The following is a 25,933-nucleotide window of genomic DNA, read 5'->3' as shown; positions in this document are numbered from 1 at the left end:
GCCTGCTGTGTTCCTCCAGCTCCACACTGTATCTCTGACGCCAGCATCAGCAGTTCTTACTGTCTCCAGTTGGTCCAATGTCTCTTCATCTCTGAAACTTTCCAGTCGGGGCAAGCATCCTGATCAATTTCCTCTGGATCCTCTCTGCTGCTATCACATCCCGCCTATAATGTGGATTCCAGTAAACACTGGAAGGATTTTCTTGTTGACAGCAGAGTCCAAAAACAGGATAAGTCGAATAATACAAAGCTGACCGTTTAGGACTTAGATGAGGAGCAACATCTTTACCGAGACAGTGGGGAGCCAGTAGAATTCTCTGCCACAGAAAGTGGTTGATACTTTTCAAGGATACAGGGGCAGAGGGAATGGGGTACTGAGAGGGATGATCAGTCATGACTGCTAATTTTATCCTAAATAAGGATCAAGGCTGAACTAACTGGTCTGTACTTGCGTTTTTATTTTGAGCAAAAATTTGCAGCCCACCAGCTCACTGACATCAGCCCCGTATCTTTGCAATTTCCACTCTCACCTTCTACCAGCGTCCTTTGATGCATCTGATCTGATCTTATCTTGGCAACTTAACATCTTCAGGCACTGACTGCCTATGCAATTGATTTGTGCAGACTGGGCACCTCAGCAAATCATTCACATGTGGCTAGTCTAACTGTAGTTGCCAGGTGTTTTGGACATGGTGCAACGAAAGATAAACAGAACATACAAGAGGCACTGTGGGGTAAAAAGATTAGTGTGTTGTTACCGTGGTGACATCCAGAGGCAGGATGATGACAATGAGGAAGCAGAGATACCAGGCTAACAGTGTGGCTACAATCACCAGCTTGTGCTGCTTCCTGAAGTCGGCATATCGATAGAGAACCAGCAGAGCCAGGAAGAACACCACCACAATATCGATTCCCAATGCTGCCCCACTCATGGTCAGTTGGAGAATAAGAGAATGGGGGCTTTGGGAGGCACCGCTGCCCAAGAAGGCACTGAATAACCCTGTATGGGGAGAAGAAAAAGAACTGAATGTCAAAGAAAGTATCAGAGATAATGGGAACTGCAGATGCTGGAGAATCAGAGATAATAAAGTGTGAGGCTGGATGAACACAGCAGGCCAAGCAGCATCTCAGGAGCACAAAGCGTCCAGGCCCGAAACGTCAGCTTTTGTGCTCCTGAGATGCTGCTGGGCCTGCTGTGTTCATCCAGCTCCACACTTTATTATCTTGGATTGTCAAAGAAGGTGGTATGGAGAGAGGGAAAGGGGGAGGTGGAAAGGGGAGGGAAGGACAGAGGGAAAATGGGGTGCAGGGGGAGTGGGGGGGGAGAGAGCAGGGGAGGGGGAGACGGGGTGAGCGGAAGGAGGGGCCAGGGAAAGTGGGGGGAAGGGGAGGTGGGGGAGGTGGGGGAGGGGTGTGGGAGTAGTGGGGGGAGAGCAGGGGACGGGCCAGAGGGTGAGGTGAAAGGGGGAGGGAGATGTTGTTGTTTTCCTCGACCGCCCTCCCTCTCCGTCTCCGTCTCCATTGTTATTGCCTCTTCCTATCCCTCCAACCCTCTCTCTCCCCCCCCCTTCCCCTCCTCACTCCCCTCCTCCCTCACTACCGCCCCCCCCAACCAATCTCTCACTGTTTCTCTCTTCGGTTGTTTCCGGTTGAAGATGACCTCTGACACGTCGTTCGCGTCATTTCCGACGCGGCGCCTCTTGGGTAATGTAGTGTCCCGCAAGCTGGAACCTCCTACAAGCCCCAGAACGCCCGCCGGTGGCGGCCAACGACGTGGCCACGCCCCCTTCCCAAGACAGCCAATCAAACCCGGCATCCGGTTAGCGCGCGGAGTTCGAACTTCCCGCCGGAAAAGCAAGGGGGAGAGATGGATACGGGGAGGTGGAAGGGGGCGAGGGAGAGGGAGAGGGAGAGGGCCCGGGCCCGGATCGGCTCGGAGGGTGGGCCTGAGCCCGGGAAGGATACACGGTGAGTGTAAGGATTGACCGGAGCTCTGTGTCCGGGCAGTGTTTGGGGTCGGATAGTGACCGATCGTCTCCCTCAGTGTGTTGCAGGAGGTGACACCATCGAGCTGCGGCCCAAGCACAGTCCCGTGGAGCTGGGACCTCGCTGAGACCCGCTCGTTAATGACGGTGATGGGGGTCCGCCTGATCGAGGAGAAAACAAACAGAGCAGCGGAGCCTTCAGATCGAGCTGCTCCACCAAAACGTCCCAGGAGCTGCCGGGGGAAGGAGAACCAGGTGGTCTCCAAGAGGTTTCGGAAGAGTGCCCATTCTCCATCAGGTACACAGCAGCTGGTTGTGAATGTGTCGGAGGTAATGGGGAACTGCAGATGCTGGAGAATCCGAGATAACACGGTGTGTGGGGCTTGTGCTCCTGAGATGCTGCTCGGCCTGCTGTGTTTATCCAGCTCCACACCGTGTTATCTCTGTGTCGTGTCTTTGTCAAACCAAGTGGGATGCAGGGTACAAAGCTGTTTTTCTTCAGAGCATTCTGACCTCGCTGTCCCCACCCCCCAGCACTCTTAAATCTGTAGACAAACATCTTGAAGGTATCTGATGATCTAGTGGGAGTTGTTCATTGTTAATCCATCGTGCCTGAAACAAAGACAAAGTATTGGAGAAACCTATTAAGTCTGGCAGAATCTGGAGAAAGAAACAGTGCCAGGGTTTCAAGTCCAGAATGAAATTGTTGAAATTGGAATAAATAAACAGCATTTGTCAAAACAAATAACGTGTGTAATCATTGTGTAGCATACTCTAATCTTTATACAAACTGAGATTAGCAAAGATAGCCCAGAAGATAAATTTGTAGAAACCTTTCATGACCATTTCCTGAAGCAAAACATACTGGAATCAACTAGAGACAAAGTTATTTTGCATCAAATATTCTGTAATCAGGCACGTTTAAACAGTAATATAATTGTAATTGGTCTACTTGGAGATAGTGATCACAGTGCCACTGAATTCCATTTTGAAAATCACATAATCTAGCCTAGAAACCAGTTATATTATTACGAGAGAGATTGTTGGAAGTGGTAATGTTTTGTTTTATTCATTCATGGGATGTGGATGTTGCTGTCTGGGCCAGCATTTATCACCTGTGGATGTGAGTTTGCTCACTGAGCTGGAAGGTTAGTTTTCAGACGTTTCGTCACCATTCTAGGTAACATCATCAGTGAGCCTCCGACGAAGCGCTGGTGTTATGTCCCACTTTCTATTTCATAACACCATAACACCAGCGCTTCACCGGAGGCTCACTGATGATGTTACCTAGAATGGTGACGAAACGTCTGAAAACTAACCTTCCAGCTCAGTGAGCAAAATCACATCCAGAACCTCAACCTGAGCTACAAATCTTCTCAAAACTCGCTATTTATCTCCTGTCCCCACTTGCCGCCCTGAGAATGTGTTGCCGCCCTGAGAATGTGTGGTGAGCTGGCTTCTTAAATCGCTGCAGTCCGTGTGCTGTTGGTTGACCCACAATGCCCTGTGGGAGGGAATTCCAGATTTTGATCTAAGAATGGTGATATATTTCCATGTCAGGGTGGTGAGTGGCTGGCAGAGAAATTTTCAGGGAGTGGTGTTCACTGGACAATTAATCCAAGAGCCCAGGTCGTGATTTGAAGACACTTCAAATCCTACCACGGCCACTGCTGCAATTTCAATCCAATTACTAAATGTGGAACTGAAATACGCCCTCAATAATGATGGCAATTCTGTGAGAATGAAAATCTTCTTCCCCGAAAGGATTTAGTGAATGAAATTGTCTGGTCTGCAAACCCACAGCAACGGTTTGACTCTTAACTGCCTTCTGAAATGGCTAAATGAGTCTCTCAGTTTCAGGGCAATATAGGGCAGACACCAACCATCTCCCTTGCCAATGGCATCCACATTCCATGAACAAATGTTTTAAAATCCTCACGACCCGATGGCTTACTTTCACAGATTCTGAGAAGGACAATGCTGCTGAGATAGTAGATACTCTGACCATGATTGGAGAATGTTGGAATCTCCTGAGCGAAATTTTATTTAGAAGTGCAGTGTGATGAGACAAATACGGTTTTGCAAAAGGAAAGTTGCAACTGAAATTAATTTTGCTTTCCCATTATACTGTCACCAGTCGCAACCTGAGAAGGGTAAATGTTTGTTTTCAGTAATCTCTTACATATCTATTCTCATATTTGTTTTTTCCGTTTGTTTTCTATTTGTTGTCCCTCTTTGGTTTCAGTTATGATTTCTGAATTAAAACATATTTATTTTTATAGACAGGGTTGTAAATAACAAACATGCAGTTCCTAATCCAACAATTATAAATTTGGTCTCTTTATGGAAATGCAGGTGAATCTTCAGTTAATGACCACTATTTGCTTGTCAATATTAGATTCCTTTCTCAAATAAAATTTAGTGTTCATATGTTTGTTGAATTATTAGACAAATTGGGAGGGGGAGTAGAGACTTGGGCAGAGAAGTGAGGCAAGGCAGGCAGACTGGAAAACCCCAGAGGGCATCCTATTTGTTGACTGCTTTTCTGGGTTAGAAAACAATGACAGCGTGGGTTCCACTATGGAACACAGCAAGGGCAAAGTGGGCGGCCCAGCTGCATAAGGAGGGATCTTAGGTTTTGGAGTAGATTTGTAGCTCAGGTTGTGGGTGTTTGGCTCGTCGAGCTGGTTTGTTGTTCCACAGACGTTTCGTTACCATGCTGGGTAACATCCTCAGTGCAGTCTGCTATGAAACGTCAGTGTGTCTTTCTGCCTGGATTTTAAACCACAACTTCAACTGGACAACACCAAGGTCCTGGGACAGGCTAGGCAGAGACAAACATGAGAATTCCTGGAAGTGTGGCACTCCACGAAGCAGGCTATTAATAAACACATTGAACTCATAGAACATAGAACATAGAACATAGAACAGTACAGCACAGAACAGGCCCTTCAGCCCACAATGTTGTGCCGACCATTGATCCTCATGGATGCACCCTCAAATTTCTGTGACCATATGCATGTCCAGCAGTCTCTTAAATGACCCCAATGACCTTGCTTCCACAACTGCTGCTGGCAACGCATTCCATGCTCTCACAACTCTCTGCGTAAAGAACCTGCCTCTGACATCCCCTCTATACTTTCCACCAACCAGCTTAAAACTATGACCCCTCGTGCTAGCCATTTCTGCCCTGGGAAATAGTCTCTGGCTATCGACTCTATCTATGCCTCTCATTATCTTGTATACCTCAATTAGGTCCCCTCTCCTCCTCCTTTTCTCCAATGAAAAGAGACCGAGCTCAGTCAACCTCTCTTCATAAGATAAGCCCTCCAGTCCAGGCAGCATCCTGGTAAACCTCCTCTGAACCCTCTCCAAAGCATCCACATCTTTCCTATAATAGGGCGCCCAGAACTGGACGCAGTATTCCAAGTGCGGTCTAACCAAAGTTTTATAGAGCTGCAACAAGATCTCACGACTCTTAAACTCAATCCCCCTGTTAATGAAAGCCAAAACACCATATGCTTTCTTAACAACCCTGTCCACTTGGGTGGCCATTTTAAGGGATCTATGTATCTGCACACCAAGATCCCTCTGTTCCTCCACGCTGCCAAGAATCCTATCCTTAATCCTGTACTCAGCTTTCAAATTCGACCTTCCAAAATGCATCACCTCGCATTTATCCAGGTTGAACTCCATCTGCCACCTCTCAGCCCATCTCTGCATCCTGTCAATGTCCCGCTGCAGCCTACAACAGCCCTCTACACTGTCAACGACACCTCCGACCTTTGTGTCGTCTGCAAACTTGCTGACCCATCCTTCAATTCCCTCGTCCAAGTCATTAATAAAAATTACAAACAGTAGAGGCCCAAGGACAGAGCCCTGTGGAACCCCACTCACCACTGACTTCCAGGCAGAATATTTTCCTTCTACTACCACTCGCTGTCTTCTGTTGGCCAGCCAATTCTGTATCCAAGCAGCTAAGTTCCCCTGTATCCCATTCCTCCTGACCTTCTGAATGAGCCTTCCATGGGGAACCTTATCAAATGCCTTACTGAAGTCCATATACACCACATCCACAGCTTGACCCTCATCAACCTTACTAGTCACATCCTCAAAAAACTCGATAAGGTTTGTAAGGCATGACCTACCCCTCACAACTCGACCCCATATATGTTCCACCACGGAGGAAACCCGGATTTGAGGCAATCCGTCACAACAGACCCCAGAGTTTAAAATATGTATATGTATATATATAAATTTTATTAAAATATGTCAGGATCTGGCCAAAGTAGTACCTGGAGAAGTCATAGACAGAAGTCACATGACACCAGGTTACAGTCCAACAAGTTTATTTGAACTCTCAAGCTTTTGGAGTGCAGCCCCTTCATCAGATGTGTCATGTCACCTCTCACTTTGTCCACGCTGGTCTAAAACTGGCACCTCCACATCATTAGAGACAGAGAGCGCAGCAACAGACTCTTCAGTCCTACTCATCCATGCTGACCAGATATCGTAAATTAATCTAGTCCCATTTGCCAGAATTGGGCCCATATTCCTCTAAACCCTTCCTAGTCTTGTACCCATGCAGATGCCTTTTGAATGTTGTAATTGTACCAGCCTCCACCACATGCTCTGGCAGCTCATTCCATACACGCACCACCCTCTGAAAAAGTTGCCCCTTAGATCCCTTTTAAATCTTTTCCCTCTCGCCTTAAACATGTGCCCCTATTGTTTTGGACTCCCCCCCCCCCCCCCCCCCCCAACCTTGGGCAAAAGACCTTGTTTATTTACCCTGTCCATGCCCCTTATGACTTACAAACCTCCGTAAGATCACCCCTTATAAAATAATCCCCACATTACACAGAAAGAACAAAGGGGACAACCTGACCACAGCAGAGAGAGAAGTGCGAGGTAAACACAAGGAAGACAAGAACATCATAATCTTACTAGCAGACGAAAGGGTGCCTGACTATCTTTATGAACAAACCAGACTGCGTTAAGAAAACACAGGCATTGCTTGCAGATACAACCACTTAATGACAAGTGGCGATAAACCCAACATCACAGCTCAGTAATAGAATCACCCTGACACGAAAGCAGCTAATGAATGCAGGGCAGATAACCAAAACAGACTTTATGAAAATGCAACCAGAAGGCACAACCACCCTCCGATTCTGTAGACTGCCTAAAGTACGTAAGGCAGACATCCTTCTCAGATCTATTGTTTCCCTACCAGGCACGCCTTCACACAAACTGGCCAAGGACCTACAACACAGACTGAAACACCTAATAGACGGGTCACCTCATTCTATCCGCTCAATCCCAGATTTCCTCGATAACCTCAAGAACATAAAAATCAGTGATGACGAGATTATGCATCCTTTGATGTCATAGCTTTATTCACATCAGTTGACATCCCACTAGCTAAAGAAACAGTGGCCATATTACTAGAGGAAACAGCAATGCAGACTAGCAGCTCCTCCAGCAATGACAATGTACTTAAATTACTAGATCTCTGCCTCACCACACACTTTATCTTTTTAATAGTCAGATATACAAACAGATCAGCAGTACACCAATGGGATCACCCATCTCAGGACTCATCGCAGCAGCAGTCATGCAATGACAAAAATAACCACCCTCCCCCACGTTCAACCTACACTGTGGATCCGGTACATAGACAACATATTTGTCATTATTAAATGCAATAAATTAGAAGAGACTAATCACCTCATCAGCAGCGTATTCACAGGGATTGAATTCACAAGAACTTCCGCTTCTGGATGTTAAAGCAGAGCGATGGACAAATGGGGAGTTCCACACCTCCGTGTACAGAAAATCAACCCATACAGATCAAATCCTCAACTCCCACAGCAACTACCCCACTGTCCACAAACAAAGCTGCATTAGCACACTTTGAATGGGCCAGGATACACTGCAACACCTCAGAACTACGCCAGGAAGCGGTAGAACACTTGTACAAAATGCTCGCTTTAAACTGATATCTCCACAGCTTCGTCCACCAACGCTTACAAAACAAACCAGAACAGGAGGGACACAGTATGATCAAACACACTGACCACATTGTCCGACGTCAAGAATATATCAGAACTGACAACAAGACTCTTCAATCAACAGGTAGAGAGAATTGGACGCCATATATAAATCCATACAGATCAAAGCCAGAAATAACAGTGCTCACCATAATGGACCAGATAGTACAAATTCTAAGCAGATTAGAATAACATCACATCATCAGAGACTCCACTAATGATGTTACCTAGCATATGACGAAATGTCTGTACAAACAAATTGGGATCGGTGAGCAGACCAATACTCCCATCACCCCCTAGCCTCCAACAGTCCAGGGAAAATAGCCCCAGCCTATTCAGCCTCTCCCTGTAGCTCAAACCCTCCAACCCTGCCAACATCCTAGTAAATCCTTTCTGCATTCTCTCAAGTTTCACAACATCCTTCCTCTAGCAGGGAGACCAGAATTGGACATAGTATTCCAGTAGTGGCCTGACCAATGTCCTGTGCAGCTGCAACATGATCTCTCAGCAATGTGGTTGACTCTAACTGCCTTCTGGGCAATTGGATAGGCAATAAACTCTGCCTAAATGAATAAAAATTAACTTCTATACTCAATACACTGACCAATAAAGGCAAGCATTTCAAACACCTTCTTCACTATCCTGTCTACCTGCAACTCGATAAAGAAAATGGTGGAGGAACTGAATAGGTACTTTATGTCAGTCTTCACTGGAAGACAACAGCAGCATACCAGAACTTTGAGAGAATCGGTGACTGAGGTGAGTGTAGTGGCCATGACTAAGGAGAAGCTGCTGAGGGAAGCTGAAAGGTCTGAAGGTAGATAAATCACCCCAACAAATGGACTACACCCCACAGTTCTGAAGGTGACAGCTGAGGAGATTGTGGAGGCAGGGGTGGTGATCTTTCAGGAATCAATGGAGACAGGGAGATTCCCAGTGGACTGTAAAATGGCTAATGTAACACTCCTGTTTAGAAAGGGCGAAAGGCAGAAGGCAGGAAGCTATAGTCTGGGTACCTGACCTCTGTCATTGATAAGATCTTAGGGTCCATTATCAAGGATGAGATTGTAGAGCACTTGGAAGTGCAGGGTAAAATAGGGCTGAGTTTTCCCCCACCTGTGTGTCGAGGGGAAGTCATGCCTAATAAATCTGTTAGAATTCTCTGAGGAGGTAATGAGTAAGTTAGACAAAATAGAGCCAGTGAGGGCAAAGAATACAAGAGAGAAGGTATAGTGCTGAAGCTGCTTTAGGCTCTGGTCAGATCTCATTTGGAATATTGCAAACAGTTTTGGGCCCCATATCTGAGGAAGGCTGCGCTGGTGTTGGAGCAGGTCTAGAGGGGGTTCACAAGAATGAACCTAAATGCTGTCCCACTCGAACTTCAGTCACCTGATCAGGCACATTCCCTAGTACGAGGTATATTATTGCCCCTTCTCTATTTGGACTATCTGCGTATTGTTTCAAGAAACCTTCCTGGATACTTCTAACAAATTCTTCCCATTCTAAGCCCCTGGTATTATAGGAGGCCCAGTCAATGTAGGGAAAGTTAAAATCACCCACTACCACAACCCTGTTTTTATGTCTTTTCATGATCTGTTTCCATATTTTTTCTTTTATCTACCCCTGGCTAATGGGAAGCCAGTGGGATAACCCCATCATTGTGATTGCATTTTTCTTCTTCCTGACTTTTACTCATATGACCTCACTGGATGAGACCCCAAGTCCCCTCTTAATGCAGTTGTAACATTCTCCTGAAACAGTAATGCCACTTCCCACTCCTTTTACATCCTCTGTATCACACCTGAACTCTGGAATATTGAGCTGCCCTCCTCAACCAAGTTTCTGTGTTGGGTACAGTGTTGTAGTTCCATATGTAACCCAGGTTCAAAAGTCATCTGGTTTACGTGTTACACTCTTTAGGTATCCAGTCCCACCATGCTCATTAACCTGACTCCACCTGTTCTTCCTATTAGAGACTTACTTGACATAACCTCCACATTCTCCTCAATCACTCCACATGCTGACCTGCTGCTCTGATTCCCAAGAAAGCAATAAGGAGAACAAAGAGGGAGCAGGTCAGATTGAGGCAAGTCCTAAGATATTCTAATTCTATTAAGTGGAAAACGACCATTTAAGGGAAGAGTGGAGCCCATTTGGGACCAAGAGGACAATCTGTGAGTGAAGCTAGAGGATATTGGTAGGGTGTTAAATGAGAAACTTAAATCTGTCTTTATTGAAGAAGGATTTAGATACAGCATTTGTGAAGATGGGCTGTGAGGTTCTTAAGCAAATTGACATAGCGAGTGAGGAGGTACTGGAGGTTTTTGTGGGTTTAAAAGAGGACGGATCCCCAAGTCTGGACGAGTTGTACACCAAGCTATTGTGGGAGGCAAGGGAGGAAAATGACAAGGGCTCAGATCCAAATGTTTAATTGGTCTCTGGCCACAGAGGACTAGAGGACAGTGAATGCAGTTCTACTTTTCGCAATGGAGGGTGAGGATAAACCAGGAAACTAAAGACCAGAGAGTCTCACATCAGCATAGAGAGACTATTGGAGAAACTTCTGAAGGAGAAAATTTGGAGAAGCAAGGTTTGATCAGGGATAGTCAGCAAGGCTTTGTCAGAGAGTGGTAATGCCTCTCAAATCTGATGGAAGTTTTCAAAAATGTGACCAGTTGTGCACATCAGGATAGTGCAGTTGATGTGTTTTATATGGATTTCAGCAAAGTCTTTATCAAGGTCCCACAAGGCAGACTGATAAAGAAGCTAAAACCTCATGGAATCTATGTTAACGTGGCAAGATGGATCTAAAATTGGCTTAGTTACAGGAGACAGAGGGTGGTGGTAGGAGCAAAACCAGAAATTGCTGGAAGAGCCCAGCAGGTCTGGCAGCATCTGTGGAGAGAAATCAGAGTTAGCATTTGAGTCCGGTGACCGTTCCTCAGAACCAGTGCTAGGAAGCTGTTTGCGTGACTGGAGCTTGGTGTGCAGCGGTACCACAGGCATCAGCACTGGGTCCTTTAATGTTTATACAACATTTATTGTTTATCTCCCTCTCGTTCTGTCACCATCTCCCTCCCTTTCTCTCTCCTCCACCCCCTTTCTTTCTCTTCCTCCCACCTCCCTTTCTCCCTCTCTCTCTCCTCCGCCTCCCTCTCTTATCCAGGTGTGAGCTGTTCCTGGGGAGAGTTACCAGATGAGCTGCTCTTGGTGATTTTCCGTTTTCTGTCACTGCCTCATCTCCTGAAAGCCTCAATTGTCAGCAAACGGTGGAACCGGCTTGCGTGAGTACCCGCTCCTGCTCTTGAGGTGCAATTCAACCTCATTCGTGTTTGAATAGATCACAAAAAACCCAACTTCCCAGTATGCCAAGGGGCAGAAATGAATCCCCATCTGGAAACTAATTGAGGAGTTCATGGGTTTATATTTAAAATAACAGATACTTGGGAGGGAGTTACAATCAAAATCTAATGAAGGGATTTAGGTGTTTTATATTTAGGGGTGGTTTAAATAAAGAATAACAAATAGCTAGGAGTGAGTTACAGATTGGAATCTAAACAAGCGGTTTAGGTGGCATTCCTATAGAATTACAGGTGCCTGGGATTGCTTCAGACTGGAATCTATAAGCTGGTGGAGATATGCATAAGATGACATCAAGAACGTGGAGGCAGTGGACAATGTCTGGAATATAAAAGTGAGTTTGGAGTTGTTGGTGCGCTGAACTGGCTAGTTTTCATGCAAACATTTCATCTCTCGTCTAGGTGACATTGTTAATGCTGTGTAGCAGCTGTTGCTCTGTCTTGCTGTGAATTTGAACAGTCCTGTCCATCACAGTGGGCAGTCTTGTTTCCGGTTTTGTACTTGTAGTGGTATGTAGTATTTTTCAACATGTTTGTTTATCAGTGGTTGAAAACCAGGCTTCCAGGAATTCTTGTGCTTGTCTTTCTCTCGCTTATCCTAGAACTGTAACTTTGTCCCAGTTAAATTGATGTCCTTCTATGATGGAGTATATTGAAACAAGGAAGAGTTGGTCGACCATTTTGATCTGAGTTGGTGTTCATGTATCCTGGTGGCGGGTTTCCTGCCCGTCTGTCCTATGCAGTGTTTCTCGCAGTTGCTGCATGGTATTTTATATATCACATTTGACCTACTCATTGTGGGTAAAGGGTCTTTGGTCTTTGAGAGTAACTGGCAAAGTGTGACTGCTAGTTTGTGTGCTATCCTTATTCCAACAGGCCACAGGAGACTTGCAGTCAGTTCTGATGTGTTTCTAATATAAGGTCGGGTAGCCAATGTGTTGGAGCATACCATGTCTTCTTGGAGTTGTCTGTAATAAAACATTAAACACTTACGGGCAAAACATGCTCACACAAGCCCAAAAATGGGAAACCTGTGCTAACCAGCTGAGTACTACCCATGAGCAACTCCATTTTCCACATAAATGCCTCAGAAACCACTTGCAGTGTCAAATATAACCCCCCCCCCCCATAACAATGCACAAACAAGAAAAACAAGCTGAACAACACGACACAGGATGCTACAAGTTATGATAACAAATGCCCACAACCACTTCAACAAATATGAACGAGAAATTTCACACCAAAGATCTCTATTCTTGAACTTGAACAACAACAGTGGACTACAACTCTCAAACAGGCCATTAGGGTCATGCAAAACAGGACCAGAACCCAGAAGGGACTCACACAACGAGAAAAACTTGACAAAACACATACATAGCAATGACAAGAATGAACCAGACACATGGGTAACAAATTTATCAGACTCCTTACTGGCACCAAGAAAGCTGTTCTAATACGGGGACTTAACTCTCATTGTAAGGACGCCAACCAAATGGATTTCCTGGCTACATTCAAGGCAACACTGAAATCTAATGGACTCACGGAAGAAACACAACATGCCATCTGTCAAACCATAGCCCCTACACTGAACAGGAGAAGCCAGGCAAACACACTCAATAAATCAGAAAGGAAAGCCCTCAAAGGACTAGAGGAAGACGGGAACATCATAATCTTATCAACGGACAAAAGGCTACTTGGCGATTATAATGAACAAAGCACAAAAACTACTTACAGATACCAGCATTTACCAACAGAGGGAGTCAGAGCCCGCACCAGAGTTAGAGAACAGAATCACCTACACACTGAAGAAATTACAACAGGCAGGACAAATAACAAGAACAGACTTCCTAAAAATGAAACCTGGTGGATCAAACACCCCCTAATTCTACAGACTACCCAAAGTACACAAACCTGACATCCCTGTCATCCCCCTCTGCCAGGCATGCCGACCCACAGCCTACCCAAGGACTTACAGCAGAGACTAAAACACCTCAGCGACAGATCAATCCACTCCATGCACTCAGCACAGGAATTCCTGGACTACATCAGGAAGATAAAAATCAACAAGGAGGAAACAATAGTCTCTTTCGACATTATAGCACTATTCCCCTCTATCGACATGACACTAGCAAAAAAGACACAGACCACATTCCTGGCCAATCTGAAACCACAAACCTCTGACGAAACCATCAGCAAGGACAACATGCTAAAATTACTCGACCTATGCCTTACCACACACTTTGTCTTCAACAGCCAGGTATGTGAGCAAATTGATGGATGAGTCTATGCATTCACCCATCTGGGGGCTAAAGGTGGAAGCTGTTATTGCAAAGACTGGAACTTTACAGTCCTCCCCAGATCCAGCCTAAACTAGCGGTTAGATACGTGGATGATACCTTCCTGATCATTAAACGAGCAAAGTTAGAAGAAACACACCACCTTATTAACAGTATGATCACCGGGATCAAATTCAGCAGGGAAGAAGAGAACGACACTCAACTCCCCACTTCAAGACGTAATGACAGAACGAACAAACAAGTGAATTCCTGACCAGCATATACAGAAACGCTACACCCACAGACCAAACCCTTAATTACAACAATAACCACCATCCACAAACAGAGCTGTGTCAAGACTCTGTTTAAATGAGCGATAACTCACTGCAACACCCCAGAGCTGAGCAAACCGAAGAGGACACCTGTACAGAGTTTTTGCAAACAATGGTTGTCCTAAGAGCTTCATCTGCCAATGCTTGGCAAATAAGCAACACCAAGAAGACACTCTATGTCCCAACACATTGGCTACCTGACCCTATCTTAGATACACATCAGAACTGACTGCAAGACTCCTACAACCTCTTGGAATAAGGATAGCACACAAACTAACAGCCACACTTTGCCAGCTATTCTCAAAGACAAAAGACCCCATACCTACAATGAGCAGGACAAATGTGATACACAAAATACCGTGCAGCAACTGTGAGAAACACTGCATAGGACAGATGGGCAGGAAACTCGCCACCAGGATACATGAACACCAACTCGCAGCAAAACAGTACGAGCATCTCTTCCTTGTTTCAATACACTCCAACATCGAAGGACATCAATTTAACTGGGACAAAGTTACATTACTAGGACAAGTGAGAGAAAGATAAGCACAAGAATTCCTGGAGGCCTGGTTTTCAACCACTGATACAATAAGTAAACATGTTGAAATAAAGTTAACATTTTGGGTCTGGTGATCCTTCCTCACTGTTCTGCCAGACCTGCTGAGCATTTCCAGCCACTTCTGTTTTTGTTCCTGATTTATAGCATCCGCAGTTCTTTCAGTCTTTATGTTGAAATAGGCCCCATCTTCATCCCACTACCTTTCAAAACTGGAAACAAGACTAACCACCATGACAGACCACACCATATAAATTCAGAGTGGGAGAGAACAACAGCACTTCAGCAGAGGCTACACAGCCCTGACAATGTCATCTAGAAGTGAGATAGAACGTTTGCATGAAAACTAGTCTGCTCAGCAAACCAACCAATAATCCAACCACAACCTGAGTTACAAATCTTCGTTAAAACATTAAAAGTGAGTTTGAGTATGAATGACCTTGGAACAGTCATTGCAAAGGTAAAGTCGCTGTAGTTCAAGAGGGCCATGGGGCTGTTCTCACATTACAGAGAGATGACTGATGATGGTTTAATCTAAGGGTCACTATGCCTTAGGTAAGGGAAGAAACTGACAAGGAGAGTCCTTTGTGGTTACCTCAACTGGCATGAGAATTGAACCCCTGTTACTGGTGTTATTCTGCCTTCCAGATCAGCCAACTGTGCTAAACAACTACCCTGGTTTGGAAATATATCACTGTTCCTTCAGTGTCACTAGGTCAAAAATGCTAGAATTCCCTCCATAAGGGCACTGTAGGTCTACCTAGGTAGATGCAGTTGTTCAAGAAGGCAGCTCACTACCACCTTCTCAAGGGTAACCTGAGATGAGCAGTAAATGCCATTGATTGCTATATGCCATTAGCAAATAGAAAAAAAAAATCACAATAATAAATTACAGGATGGAATTTAATCACGGGATCGGAAGAGAAGTGTTTGCATATTGAATAACAGAGACCTGGGATTGAGTTATAGCCTTTTGAAGTGTGATTCTTCTCCGGGCTCATTCCGTTCTGTTGTTTGATTTTACTGTTTAACCATGTGCTTTTACAAAGCAGGTTTGACAAATCCCTGTGGTATAGTGTGGATTTGAGCAAGGGGAATCTATCCCCTGGGACTGTGGGCCAACTGCTAGGAGCTGGTGTCGTGGTCTTCAGGAGTCCCTGCTCCTTCCTCGGAGATCCCATGTTCAAAGATGAAAGGTGAGACAAATATCTGGCTCAGACTGTAATGTACCTTGTCACCTGACTGAAAAAAGCCCTGAATGGTCCTTGACAAGGTGGGCATGGAAAAGGATGTTTCGTCTTGTGGGTCAGTCCAGAACGAGAGAACATTGATTTAAGTTTAGTGGATACTGTTTTGGGATGTAGATGAGCAGAATCCTTTTTGTCTCTGAGGATTGTGTTAACTTAGGAACACTCTGCCTCAGGAGACTGTGGAGGTGGGGTCATTGTGGATAGGTTCTTGTTAGAGAAGAGAGTCAAGGCATGGACGGGAATATGGAATTGACAAAACCTACAGGGAGCAGGCTCAAGAAAAAGCCTACTTCTGCTCTGAATTTGTTACCATTTTTGAATTTATTTTTGAGTTTATTGAAGGCAGAGACCAATAAAAATGCAGAGGTTGTGGAAATAGCATGTGAAAGTGGAGTTGGTGTAGACGTTATTGAAGGTGAGGCCATATGACTTGGTCCTTTGTTCTTCGGTCTCTCCACAACACAGTGAGCTAGACAAAGACTGGGTAGCCTGGGAGAACAGACTGATATAGAGTCTGATAGATATTAATCACTTATCATTAATTGGCAGGTATGAAAAGCAATTAAAAAGGCAAATGAACAGGTAGCTGAATGTAAAGGTTGGCAGTTATTCTGCATCGCTCGCAGCTCTGGTGAGGCCTCAGCAAGGTGACTGCATAAAATGCAGTTCAATGAATTTCTACTTTAGGCATGTGTGAGGTCAGTCATTTAGCACCTATGAAAGATTGGAGCAGGAGCTCTCAAATCCAGGTTCCCCAAATTAATTTCCAATTTGATCCCATCTAAATACCAAATATTCATGTGATCTCAAACACCAGCAAAATCCAAAGACTAATACAGCAGGATTGTCATTTTCACTGTATCATTAAATTTTGTTGATGTAACCCATCAGATAAATACATTACATGTTTTAATATTTTTATATACCTGTGTAGGATTCAGTCAACGTTGCCCAGCTTCAGATTCCATCAGCCCTTCTTTGTCTCCACACTTTGTAAGAAGTCCCTCCCCATGCCCACCCTCAAATTTTGATCTAATTGCTGCTTATCATGTGAGGTAAGGAGCCTGTACAGCAAGCAGACGGGTACAGGAAGTCAGTACAGTTTGAAGTCACCATTCTCTTCAGCTACATGACCTCCCGGCTAATCCCACAGTCCAGTCCATCACTGAGTTACGCTCGCTTGTCTTTATCTTTGCAAAGTTACTGTATAAACGCCTGGGGCAGGTTTGTAATTTCCTGAGCTTAAAGGGTGCTTTGGGTTTACTGTCTGCTATGGTGACATTGCCACAGAGTTTCACAATCCTGTTATTGTCCTGACCCTGGAACCACTGTTCAAAATGGTGAGGGGGTTGCAATGTTGTTCAGCCAAACAGATAGCTTGTGAGCAAAGGGTGAGCTTTGCTAAACAATGTTGTTACACATTAGCAAAGGCAAGTGTGGGCCATTCGGCCCTTCAAGTCTGTTCTATCATTCAATAAGATTATGGCTGGTTGGATTGTAACCTCAAATATACATTCCTGCCTAATCTTCATAACCTTTCACTCACTTTTTAACAAGAATCAACCACAATCTTAAAAATATTCAAGGAATCCGTTTCCACCATCTTTCAGGAAGAGTTCCAATTCTGGATGTGAGTTTGCTCGCTGAGCTGGAAGGTTAGTTTTCAGACATTTCGTCACCATTCTAGGTAACATCATCAGTGAGCCTCCGATGAAGCGCTGGTGTTATGTCCCGCTTTCTATTTATCTGGTTAGGTTTCCTTGGATTGGTGATGTCATTTCCTGTTCATTTTCTCAGGGGATGGTAGATTGGCTCCAAATCAATGTGTTTGTTGATGGAGTTCCGGTTGGAATGCCATGCTTCTAGGAATTCTTGTGCGTGTCTCTGTTTGGCTTGTCCTAGGATGGATGTGTTGTGCCAATCAAAGTGGTGTCCTTCCTCATCTGTATGTAAGGATATGAGTGATAGTGGGTCATGTCGTTACTATCACTCGTTACTATTACAACGCATTATCCTCCGACACTTCCGCCATTTACAATCCGACCCCACCACCCAAGACATTTTTCCATCCCCTCCCCTGTCAGCTTTCTGGAGAGACCACTCTCTCCGTGACTCCCTTGTTCGCTCCACACTGCCCTCCAACCCCACCACACCCGGCACCTTCCCCTGCAACCGCAGGAAATGCTACACTTGTCCCCACACCTCCTCCCTCACCCCCATCCCAGGCCCCAAGATGACATTCCACATTAAGCAGAGGTTCACCTGCACATCTGCCAATGTGGTATACTGCATCCACTGTACCCGGTGTGGCTTCCTCTACATTGGGGAAACCAAGCGGAGGCTTGGGGACCGCTTTGCAGAACACCTCCGCTCAGTCCGCAACAAACAACTGCACCTCCCAGTCGCAAACCATTTCCACTCCCCCTCCCATTCTCTAGATGACATGTCCATCATGAGCCTCCTGCAGTGCCACAATGATGCCACCCGAAGGTTGCAGGAACAGCAACTCATATTCCGCCTGGGAACCCTGCAGCCATATGGTATCAATGTGGACTTCACCAGTTTCAAAATCTCCCCTTCTCCTACTGCATCCCTAAACCAGCCCAGTTCGTCCCCTCCCCCCACTGCACCACACAACCAGCCCAGCTCTTCCCCCCCACCCACTGCATCCCAAAACCAGTCCAACCTGTCTGTGCCTCCCTAACCGGTTCTTCCTCTCACCCATCCCTTCCTCCCACCCCAAGCCGCACCCCCAGCTACCTACTAACCTCATCCCACCTCCTTGACCTGTCCGTCTTCCCTGGACTGACCTATCCCCTCCCTACCTCCCCACCTACACTCTCTCCACCTATCTTCTTTACTCTCCATCTTCGGTCCGCCTCCCCCTCTCTCCCTATTTATTCCAGTTCCCTCCCCCCATCCCCCTCTCTGATGAAGGGTCTAGGCCCGAAACGTCAGCTTTTGTGCTCCTGAGATGTTGCTTGGCCTGCTGTGTTCATCCAGCCTCACATTTTATTATCTTGGAATTCTCCAGCATCTGCAGTTCCCATTATCTCTGTACTACAGACAGATAAATGTGAGGTTATCCACTTTGATAGCAAAAACAGGAAGGCAGATTACTTTCTGAATTGCTACAGATTGGTAAAGGAGGAGGTGCAGTGAGACCTGGGTGTCCTTGTAACCAGTCACTGAAGCAAACTTTAGACACAGCAGGTGGTGAAGAAGACAAATGATGCATTGGCCTTCATAGTGAAAGGATTGAAGTGCAGGAGCAGGGATGTCTTACTGCAAAATGCATAAAGCCTTAGTGAGACCACACTGCAATACTGTGAGCATCTTTGGTCTCCTTATCTGAGGAGGGATGTTCTGGCTATGGAAGTAGTGCAATGAGGGTTTATCAGCCAGATGGCAGGTCTGATGTAGGAATTCCCTGTCTTTGAAAATGGTTGAGGTTAAAACATTGAATGTTTTGAAGAAGCAGATAGACATAGTTATAGAAGTACAGACCCTTTGGTCCAACTCGTCCATGCTGAACAGACATCCCAATCTGTCAGAGTCCCATTTGCCTGCATTTGGACCATATCCCTTTCTACCCTTCCTATTCATGTACCCATCCAGGTTTAAATGTTATAATTGTATCAGCATCCACCACTTCCTCTGGCAGCTTGTTCCATATGTGCGTCACCCTCTGTGTGGAAATGTTACCCCTTCATGTCCTTTATAAATCCCTTACCCTCTCACCTTAAACCTATGCCCCGTAGTTTTGGACTCCCTCACCCTAGGATAAAGACCTGGGTTATTCACCCTACCCATGCCCCTCGTGGTTCTATAAATCTCCGAAATGTCACCCTTCACCCTCCGGTGCCCCAGGAATAGCCCCAGCTGTTACAGCTTCTCCCTATAACTCAAACTCTCCAACCTGGCAACATCCTAGTAAACCTTTTCTGCACCCTCTAAGTTGAACAACATCCTTCCTATAGCTGGGAGACCAGAATCGAACGCCTTATTCCAAAAGTGGCCTAACCAGTGTCCTGTACAGCTGCAACATGACATCTTTCCTAGGGCACAAGGGGTTCAAGAATTTGGAGAGAAAGGAGAAACATGGGGTGTAAAAATCAAAATACTGAGATGTTTAAATAAGACCATAAGACAGAGGAGTGGAGGTAAGGCCATTCGGCCCATCGACTCCACTCCGCCATTTAAATCATGGCTGATGGGCATTTCAACTCCACTTCCCCGCACTCTTCCCGTAGCCCTTGATTCCTTGTGAGATCAAGAATTTGTCGATCTCTGCCTTGAAGGCATCCAACGTCCCGGCCTCCACTGCACTCCATGGCAATGAATTCCACAAGCCCACCACTCTCCGGCTGAATGTTATCATCTCCCCAAGTTAAAATTGTCTTCAACTTCTCAAAAGCTGTTTGGAATCTTTTGATCACATGATCTTTGCCAACGTTTTCAATAAATGTATTAGGGGAGCAGCTGTAATGTTGGAACTTGCCACTGTTTACTCACCTTATATGACTCCTGCCATTGATGTTGAGCTTCACTTGTCTCCATCAGGTCTCTCTGTCTTCAGTACATGGATCTCTCACATTCTGTGCTCAGCAGTTCCTCCATCTTCCAGATTCTACGCCGTTGCCACCAGCTCCGCGGACTCAGTCTTGAAGCTCTCACACTTTCCGATGATGTCATCAGGTGAGGCAATGTTCTAATAGTCCCACCCCTGCCCCATCCCAACCCCTCCCCCCCTCACCGCCATGTCTAATCACCCCCTCCGTCCAATCATGCCCTCTGTCCAATCATGCCCTCCATCCAATCACGCCCTCCGTCTAATCACCCCCTCCGTCTAATCACCCCCTCTGACTAATCCCCTCCCCCGTCTTACCCCTGCGTCTGATCCCTTCCTGCTCCTGAGGACAAAAAGAACAAAGAAAATTACAGCACAGGAACAGGCCCTTCAGCCCTCCAAGCCTGTGCCGATCCAGATCCTCTGTCTAAACTGTCATCTATTTTCTAACGGTCTGTGTCCATTTGCTACCTGCCCAGATACATCTTAAAAGATGCTATCATGTCTGCGTCTACCACCTCCGCTGGCAACATGTTCCAGGTACCCACCACCCTCTGTGTAAAAAATTTTCCATGCATATCTCCCTTAAACTTTCCTCCTCTCACTTTGAACTCATGACCCCTAATAATTGAGTCCCCCACTCTTGGAGGACAAAGTTTCTTGCTATCCATCTTGTCTATACCTCTCATGATTTTGTAGACCTCAGTCAGGTCCCCCCTCAATCTCAGTCTTTCTAATGTAAATAATCCTAATCCACTCAACCTTTCTTCATAGCTAGCGCCCTCCATACCAGGCAACATCCTGGTGAACCTCCTCTGCACCCTCTCCAAAGCATCCACATCCTTTTGATAATGTGGTGACCAGAACTGTATGCAGTATTCCAAATGTGGTCAGACTTAAGTCCTATACAACTGTAACATGACCTGCCAGCTCTTGTACTCAATACCCCGTCCGATGAAGGAAAGCATGCCATATGCCTTCTTGACCACTCTATCAACCTGTTGCCACCTTCAGGGAACAATGGACCTAAACACCCCGATCTCTCTGTTCATCAATTTTCCCTCAGATTTTTCCATTTACTGTATAGTTCGCTCTTGAATTGGATCTTCCAAAATGCCTCACCTCGCAATTGCCTGGATTGAGCTCCATCTGCCATTTCTCCGTCCAACTCTCCAAATTATCTATATTCCGCTGCACTCTCCAACAGTCCCCTTCACTATCAGCTATTCCACCAACCTTAGTGTCATTTGCAAACTTGCTAATCAGACTGTCTATCCCTTCCTCCAGAACATTTATGTACATCACAAACAACAGTGGTCCCAACACGGATCCCTGTGGTACACCACTGGTTACAGTTCTCCATTTTGAGAAACGCCCTTCCACGAAAACTCTGTCTCCTGTTGCCTAGCCAGTTCTCTATCCATCTAGTTAGTACACCCTGGACTCCATGTGACTTCACTTCCTTCATCAGCCTACCATGGGGAACCTTATCAAACGCCTTACTGAAGTCCATGTATATGACATCTACAGCCCTTCCCTCATCTATCAACTTTGTCATTTCCTCAAAGAATTCTATTAAGTTGGTAAGACATGACCTTCCCTGTACAAAACCATGCTGCCTATCACTGATGAGCCCATTTTCTTCCAAATGTCAATAGATCCTATTCCTCAGTATCTTCTCCAGCAGCTTCCCCACCGCTGACGTCAGGCTCACCGTTCTATATTTACCTGGATTATCCTCCCTTCTGACTGATCCCCTCTCCCATGTCTAATTTAAACCTGCCACCATGTGTCAGCGCCAGCCCCTGAGTGATGGTCTTTCTGTTTTCAGGGCAATTGCTGGCAGTGAGCATTTGTTATGTTTGAATCTCTCTGGCTGCTCGTGTTTCGGCGCCCAAGCCGTTAGCCAGATGTTGAGAAGCTGTTCCAGGTGAGAACTCAGTGTATGTGCATGTGTTGCAGAAGTCGTCTAGGTGTCTTGGCGGGGGGAGGTACATGATAAGGAAGGTCATGTCCGTGTTTGCAGGGGAAGAGTGTGAGAGTGATTTAGTGTGGGAGGGGCTAGTTCTGGAGTTGGGGATGATGTTTGATTTGGGATTCTTTTCAAGTATTGCAGTCTCACAGTTTGGTCTGTCTGTTTTCACGCTCGGTCTCTGTCTCTCCCAGGCTGAATGAGTTAAACATTTCGTGGTGCAAGTTCAGCTCTCAACACATCCAGGCCATAGTCTCACAGATTCCTGACAGCGTGACCCAGCTGAACATTAGTGGCTACAGGCGCAGTCTCCACAACTCTGGTAGGTAGGGGCCAGCTCTCACTCACAGCACAGCCATCAGCATCATCATTCCCCCAGTCCCACACACACAGGGCCTGTGGACATCTCACTGGCCGGTAACCCAGAACGCCATGCTAATGCTGTCAAGGTATGGGCTAATGCAGCAGTGAAGGCGAGTGTCCCAGAGGGAGGAAGGACAGGGGGCAGGACAAAGATCTCAGAATGAGAACAAGGGACGTGGAGGGAAGGGAAGGAGGGCGGGAATGTCGGGAGGAGGGCAAGGGTCTCAGGGATGAGAGGGATTGTGGAAGAGGTGTCAGAGTAAAGTGCTGGTGAGTAACATGTCTCCCTTGTTTGTAGATGTGGAAGCTTTGTGCAGGCGCTGTCCCTGGATGACTGACCTGGATTTGAGGTGAGCAGTAGTTATCAGAGTGAGTGACTATGATTTCAAGCTCCTGGTAACATTCCCCAAACCCTCAACCCTCAGCAACATCCTTCCAAACCCTCTGCGCACCTCAGTAACATCTATATTCTCCCCAAATTTGTCAATCCCTCATTTCTGTGAGTTTCCCTTCCAAGCCCATTGCTCCCAGTTTCTCTAACACAAATGTTCTCCTTCTCTCTCCTTCAGTGACAGCACGATGCTCACTCCTGGCTGTTTCTCCGCTCTCCACAGCCTCTCTCACCTCCAGCATCTGGGCTTGAGCAGGTGCCATGAGATCTCACCAGCAAGTCTTGTGTAAGTGACTGTCTCCTCTTTCTCTCTGCTTGATAGACGAATGGCTGAATTACAAGGGTTCTGTTCAGTGATCCCTGGGTTAGAGACAGAGAGGGGAATCCTGATGTATTTGATTGTATGGATATCATTTAGGAACTACTCCTGTACGAATATCACGTTAAATGTGTTGTCACTGGTGGTGGTTTTTGCTCAGTCCTATCCCAATTCCTATTATTTAATGGTGTCTGCTGCTCTATACAGGGCCCTGGGTGAGATCACTACACTGAAAACTCTAAACATTTATGGACTTGTGCGAGATTCCATGGTCAACGTGAAGGACCTGATTCCTCAAATTAAAATCAACACTTTTCCACTGACGAGCATCGGCAGGCCCACGCCCAGCTACGGGAAGCTGCAGACAATCTGGGGTATTACCTGCAGGTTGGGACTACGTAACCTGTGAGCAATATCAGTCACTACACACTACACAGCAAAAAGCAGCTACTGGTTCAGAACTTTAAGGTGTTCCAGGCGCTGTCACTTTCTATCAGTCACACTCACCAGCTCATCAATGCTCAGTGCGTGCAGTAATCAACGTTGCCTCTGTTCTGAGGAGTAGATAATTGATGAAAATCCAGAAACCAGAAAACCTCAAGATTGAAATGAAGCATTTACGAGGAAGTGATCAGTTGGTTCATGATTAGATTCCATACTGGAAATTTCTTTGTTTGAATACGTGTTTTTAAAGTGGATTAGTGTTTGTAATGTTCAGTTGGTTAAAAAAGATTCCAGTCCGTTTTAAGCATCATATCAAAGCTTTCAATTTTGCACTCAGCAGTGATACGCAAGAAACAAACCTAGGAGGGGAACACCATGAGAGGAGGGCGCTGATTGGTGGGATCACGGTTGGTGTGGAAACACAGCAGAAACTGTTAACTGTTAGTCTTAGTAAACTGACAAAATCAGACTGAAAGACCAATAACTTAATATGGCAGAGGTACTAGTTGCATGTTCAAACCTCTGGAAACAGATTCAGCTCATTAGGGGCTACTTATCAAAATTAACCTTTAGCTCATTGGCTGAAATCAACTCTGTGTATTCTCGGGCAGGCAGATAGAAACATAGAAAATGTCGGCAGCGATCAGTTTAATCCCAGCTTTTAACTTTTCTGTGCCATTGCCATCTTCACTCTTCACTTATTCTCCATGCACAGACGCTCACCTGCACTCTCCCACCTCTACCTCTGCAGGTCCCCATGCCAGTAGTATTTTGTTTTTATTTTAGATTTTCACCATCTGCAGTGTTTTGCATCTTCGTAAGGAGATTGGATCAATGCTTTAGAATCTGGTTCAGTCCCTGTTCCACCTCCCACTACTACCCCCCCCCTGCCAAGACAACTCCCTCCCACCCCTACCAACCAACCCAATCCTCCCATTTCTTGTACCATCAGTGTCCTGAATCTAGGCTGCATTAGGAATAGTGATTAGCATTGTTTATTTTTATGAAAATTAATAAATGCCTTGGTTATAATCCTGTGTCTAAACTAATATGAAGCTCAGTTTCATCAACAGTCTGGAAATTTACGATGATGTTCTTGGCAGAGTTGTGCGAAGAATCTATCCATTTCAATCTGAAAGATATTCAGTGACTCTACCACTTCTGAGGCAGTGTTTTAGAGATAGTCAGCCTTCATAGTGAGAAAAAATGAGAACATCCACCCAAGTTTCAAGTCCCAAAATTCACTTGCCCTTGATCTCTAACTTTCAGTTCAATATCATTTCCTCTGGTATTTATTTCAATGGAAAGTGCAGGGGAACAAAAATGAGCTGTCAACCTGGTGAAGCTACATTAGGACTACTTCCGTGTCAAACAGCGAGTGATTCAACGCCCAAAACATCGCAGGAGCACACAGTACAGAAGTACGTTCATATCATCGAGCGTACACCACAAATATCCAGTGACCCACAGAGTCCCACAGCCTTGAATATTATAATATTTCTGTGGGGACGCAATGGCCTAGTGGTATTCATTTTCGGGAAGAGCGAGACAGAGAGCACCAGGAGGCAGCCGGGAAGGTAAGTCTTTCCCACTTTAAAAAGCTTACCTCGACCGGGAGCGGTCCTCATTTATTTGGGCAGCGGCTGCTGACATGGAGTGTCTCACCCGCCCTCCTCCTCTAACCAAAAACAAGGGGCTCGGTAGTGTATGGATAAGGGAAGGCTTTTTCTATTTCGCATGTTTTTTTTATATCGTGCGATTGGCAAAAACTTTTTTGCTTCCTTTTTCATTAATCTAAGTAAAGTTTAACAATGTCAGGGGATCTCACACCCGTGTTGTGCTCCTCTTGCTCAATGTGGGAGCTCAGGGACAGGGCTGATGTCCCTGACTCCTTCACGTGCAGGAAGTGTGTCCAGCTGCAGGTCTTGTTAGACCGCATGACGGCTCTGGAGCTGCGGATGGACTCACTTTGGAGCATACGCGATGCTGAGGGGGTCGTGGAAAGCACGTTTAGCAATTTGGTCGGATCGCAGATTAGGATTGCTGAGGGAGATGGCAAATGGG

The 25,933-nt window shown here is 45.8% G+C and overlaps 2 protein-coding genes across 4 annotated transcripts in view; one reads left to right on the top strand and one right to left on the bottom strand.

Annotated features, from left to right (window-relative positions):
- lmbrd2b (LMBR1 domain containing 2b) overlaps positions 1-1,710 on the bottom strand; it is a 45,942-nt gene extending 44,232 nt beyond the window's left edge. The window contains exons 1-2 of one of the 3 annotated variants that reach the window (XM_048526938.2): positions 1,624-1,710; positions 758-999 (exon numbers count right to left, since the gene is read on the bottom strand). In XM_048526938.2, coding sequence (XP_048382895.1) covers positions 758-931 — 174 coding nt within the window. In that variant the 5' untranslated portion in view covers positions 932-999; positions 1,624-1,710. Of the gene's footprint in view, positions 1-757; positions 1,175-1,623 lie in introns of those variants that run through there. The other 2 variants (XM_048526939.2, XM_059644999.1) reach the window with 2 other exon arrangements.
- A 149-nt stretch (positions 1,711-1,859) lies between these two features.
- skp2 (S-phase kinase-associated protein 2, E3 ubiquitin protein ligase) lies at positions 1,860-24,901 on the top strand. Its single transcript, XM_048527206.2, has 10 exons — positions 1,860-1,967; positions 2,044-2,282; positions 11,204-11,321; positions 15,613-15,756; positions 20,374-20,508; positions 22,212-22,310; positions 22,547-22,674; positions 23,014-23,065; positions 23,285-23,392; positions 23,633-24,901. The coding sequence occupies exons 1-10, from the start codon at positions 1,867-1,869 to the stop codon at positions 23,832-23,834; spliced, it is 1,326 nt and encodes a 441-aa protein (XP_048383163.2). The 5' UTR covers positions 1,860-1,866; the 3' UTR covers positions 23,835-24,901.
- The last annotated feature ends 1,032 nt before the right edge of the window (positions 24,902-25,933 follow it).

Source organism: Stegostoma tigrinum, chromosome 3 (assembly GCF_030684315.1).
Source record: "Stegostoma tigrinum isolate sSteTig4 chromosome 3, sSteTig4.hap1, whole genome shotgun sequence".
Taxonomy (NCBI): Eukaryota; Metazoa; Chordata; class Chondrichthyes; order Orectolobiformes; family Stegostomatidae; genus Stegostoma; species Stegostoma tigrinum.
This window is presented reverse-complemented; position numbering and strand designations above follow the sequence as displayed.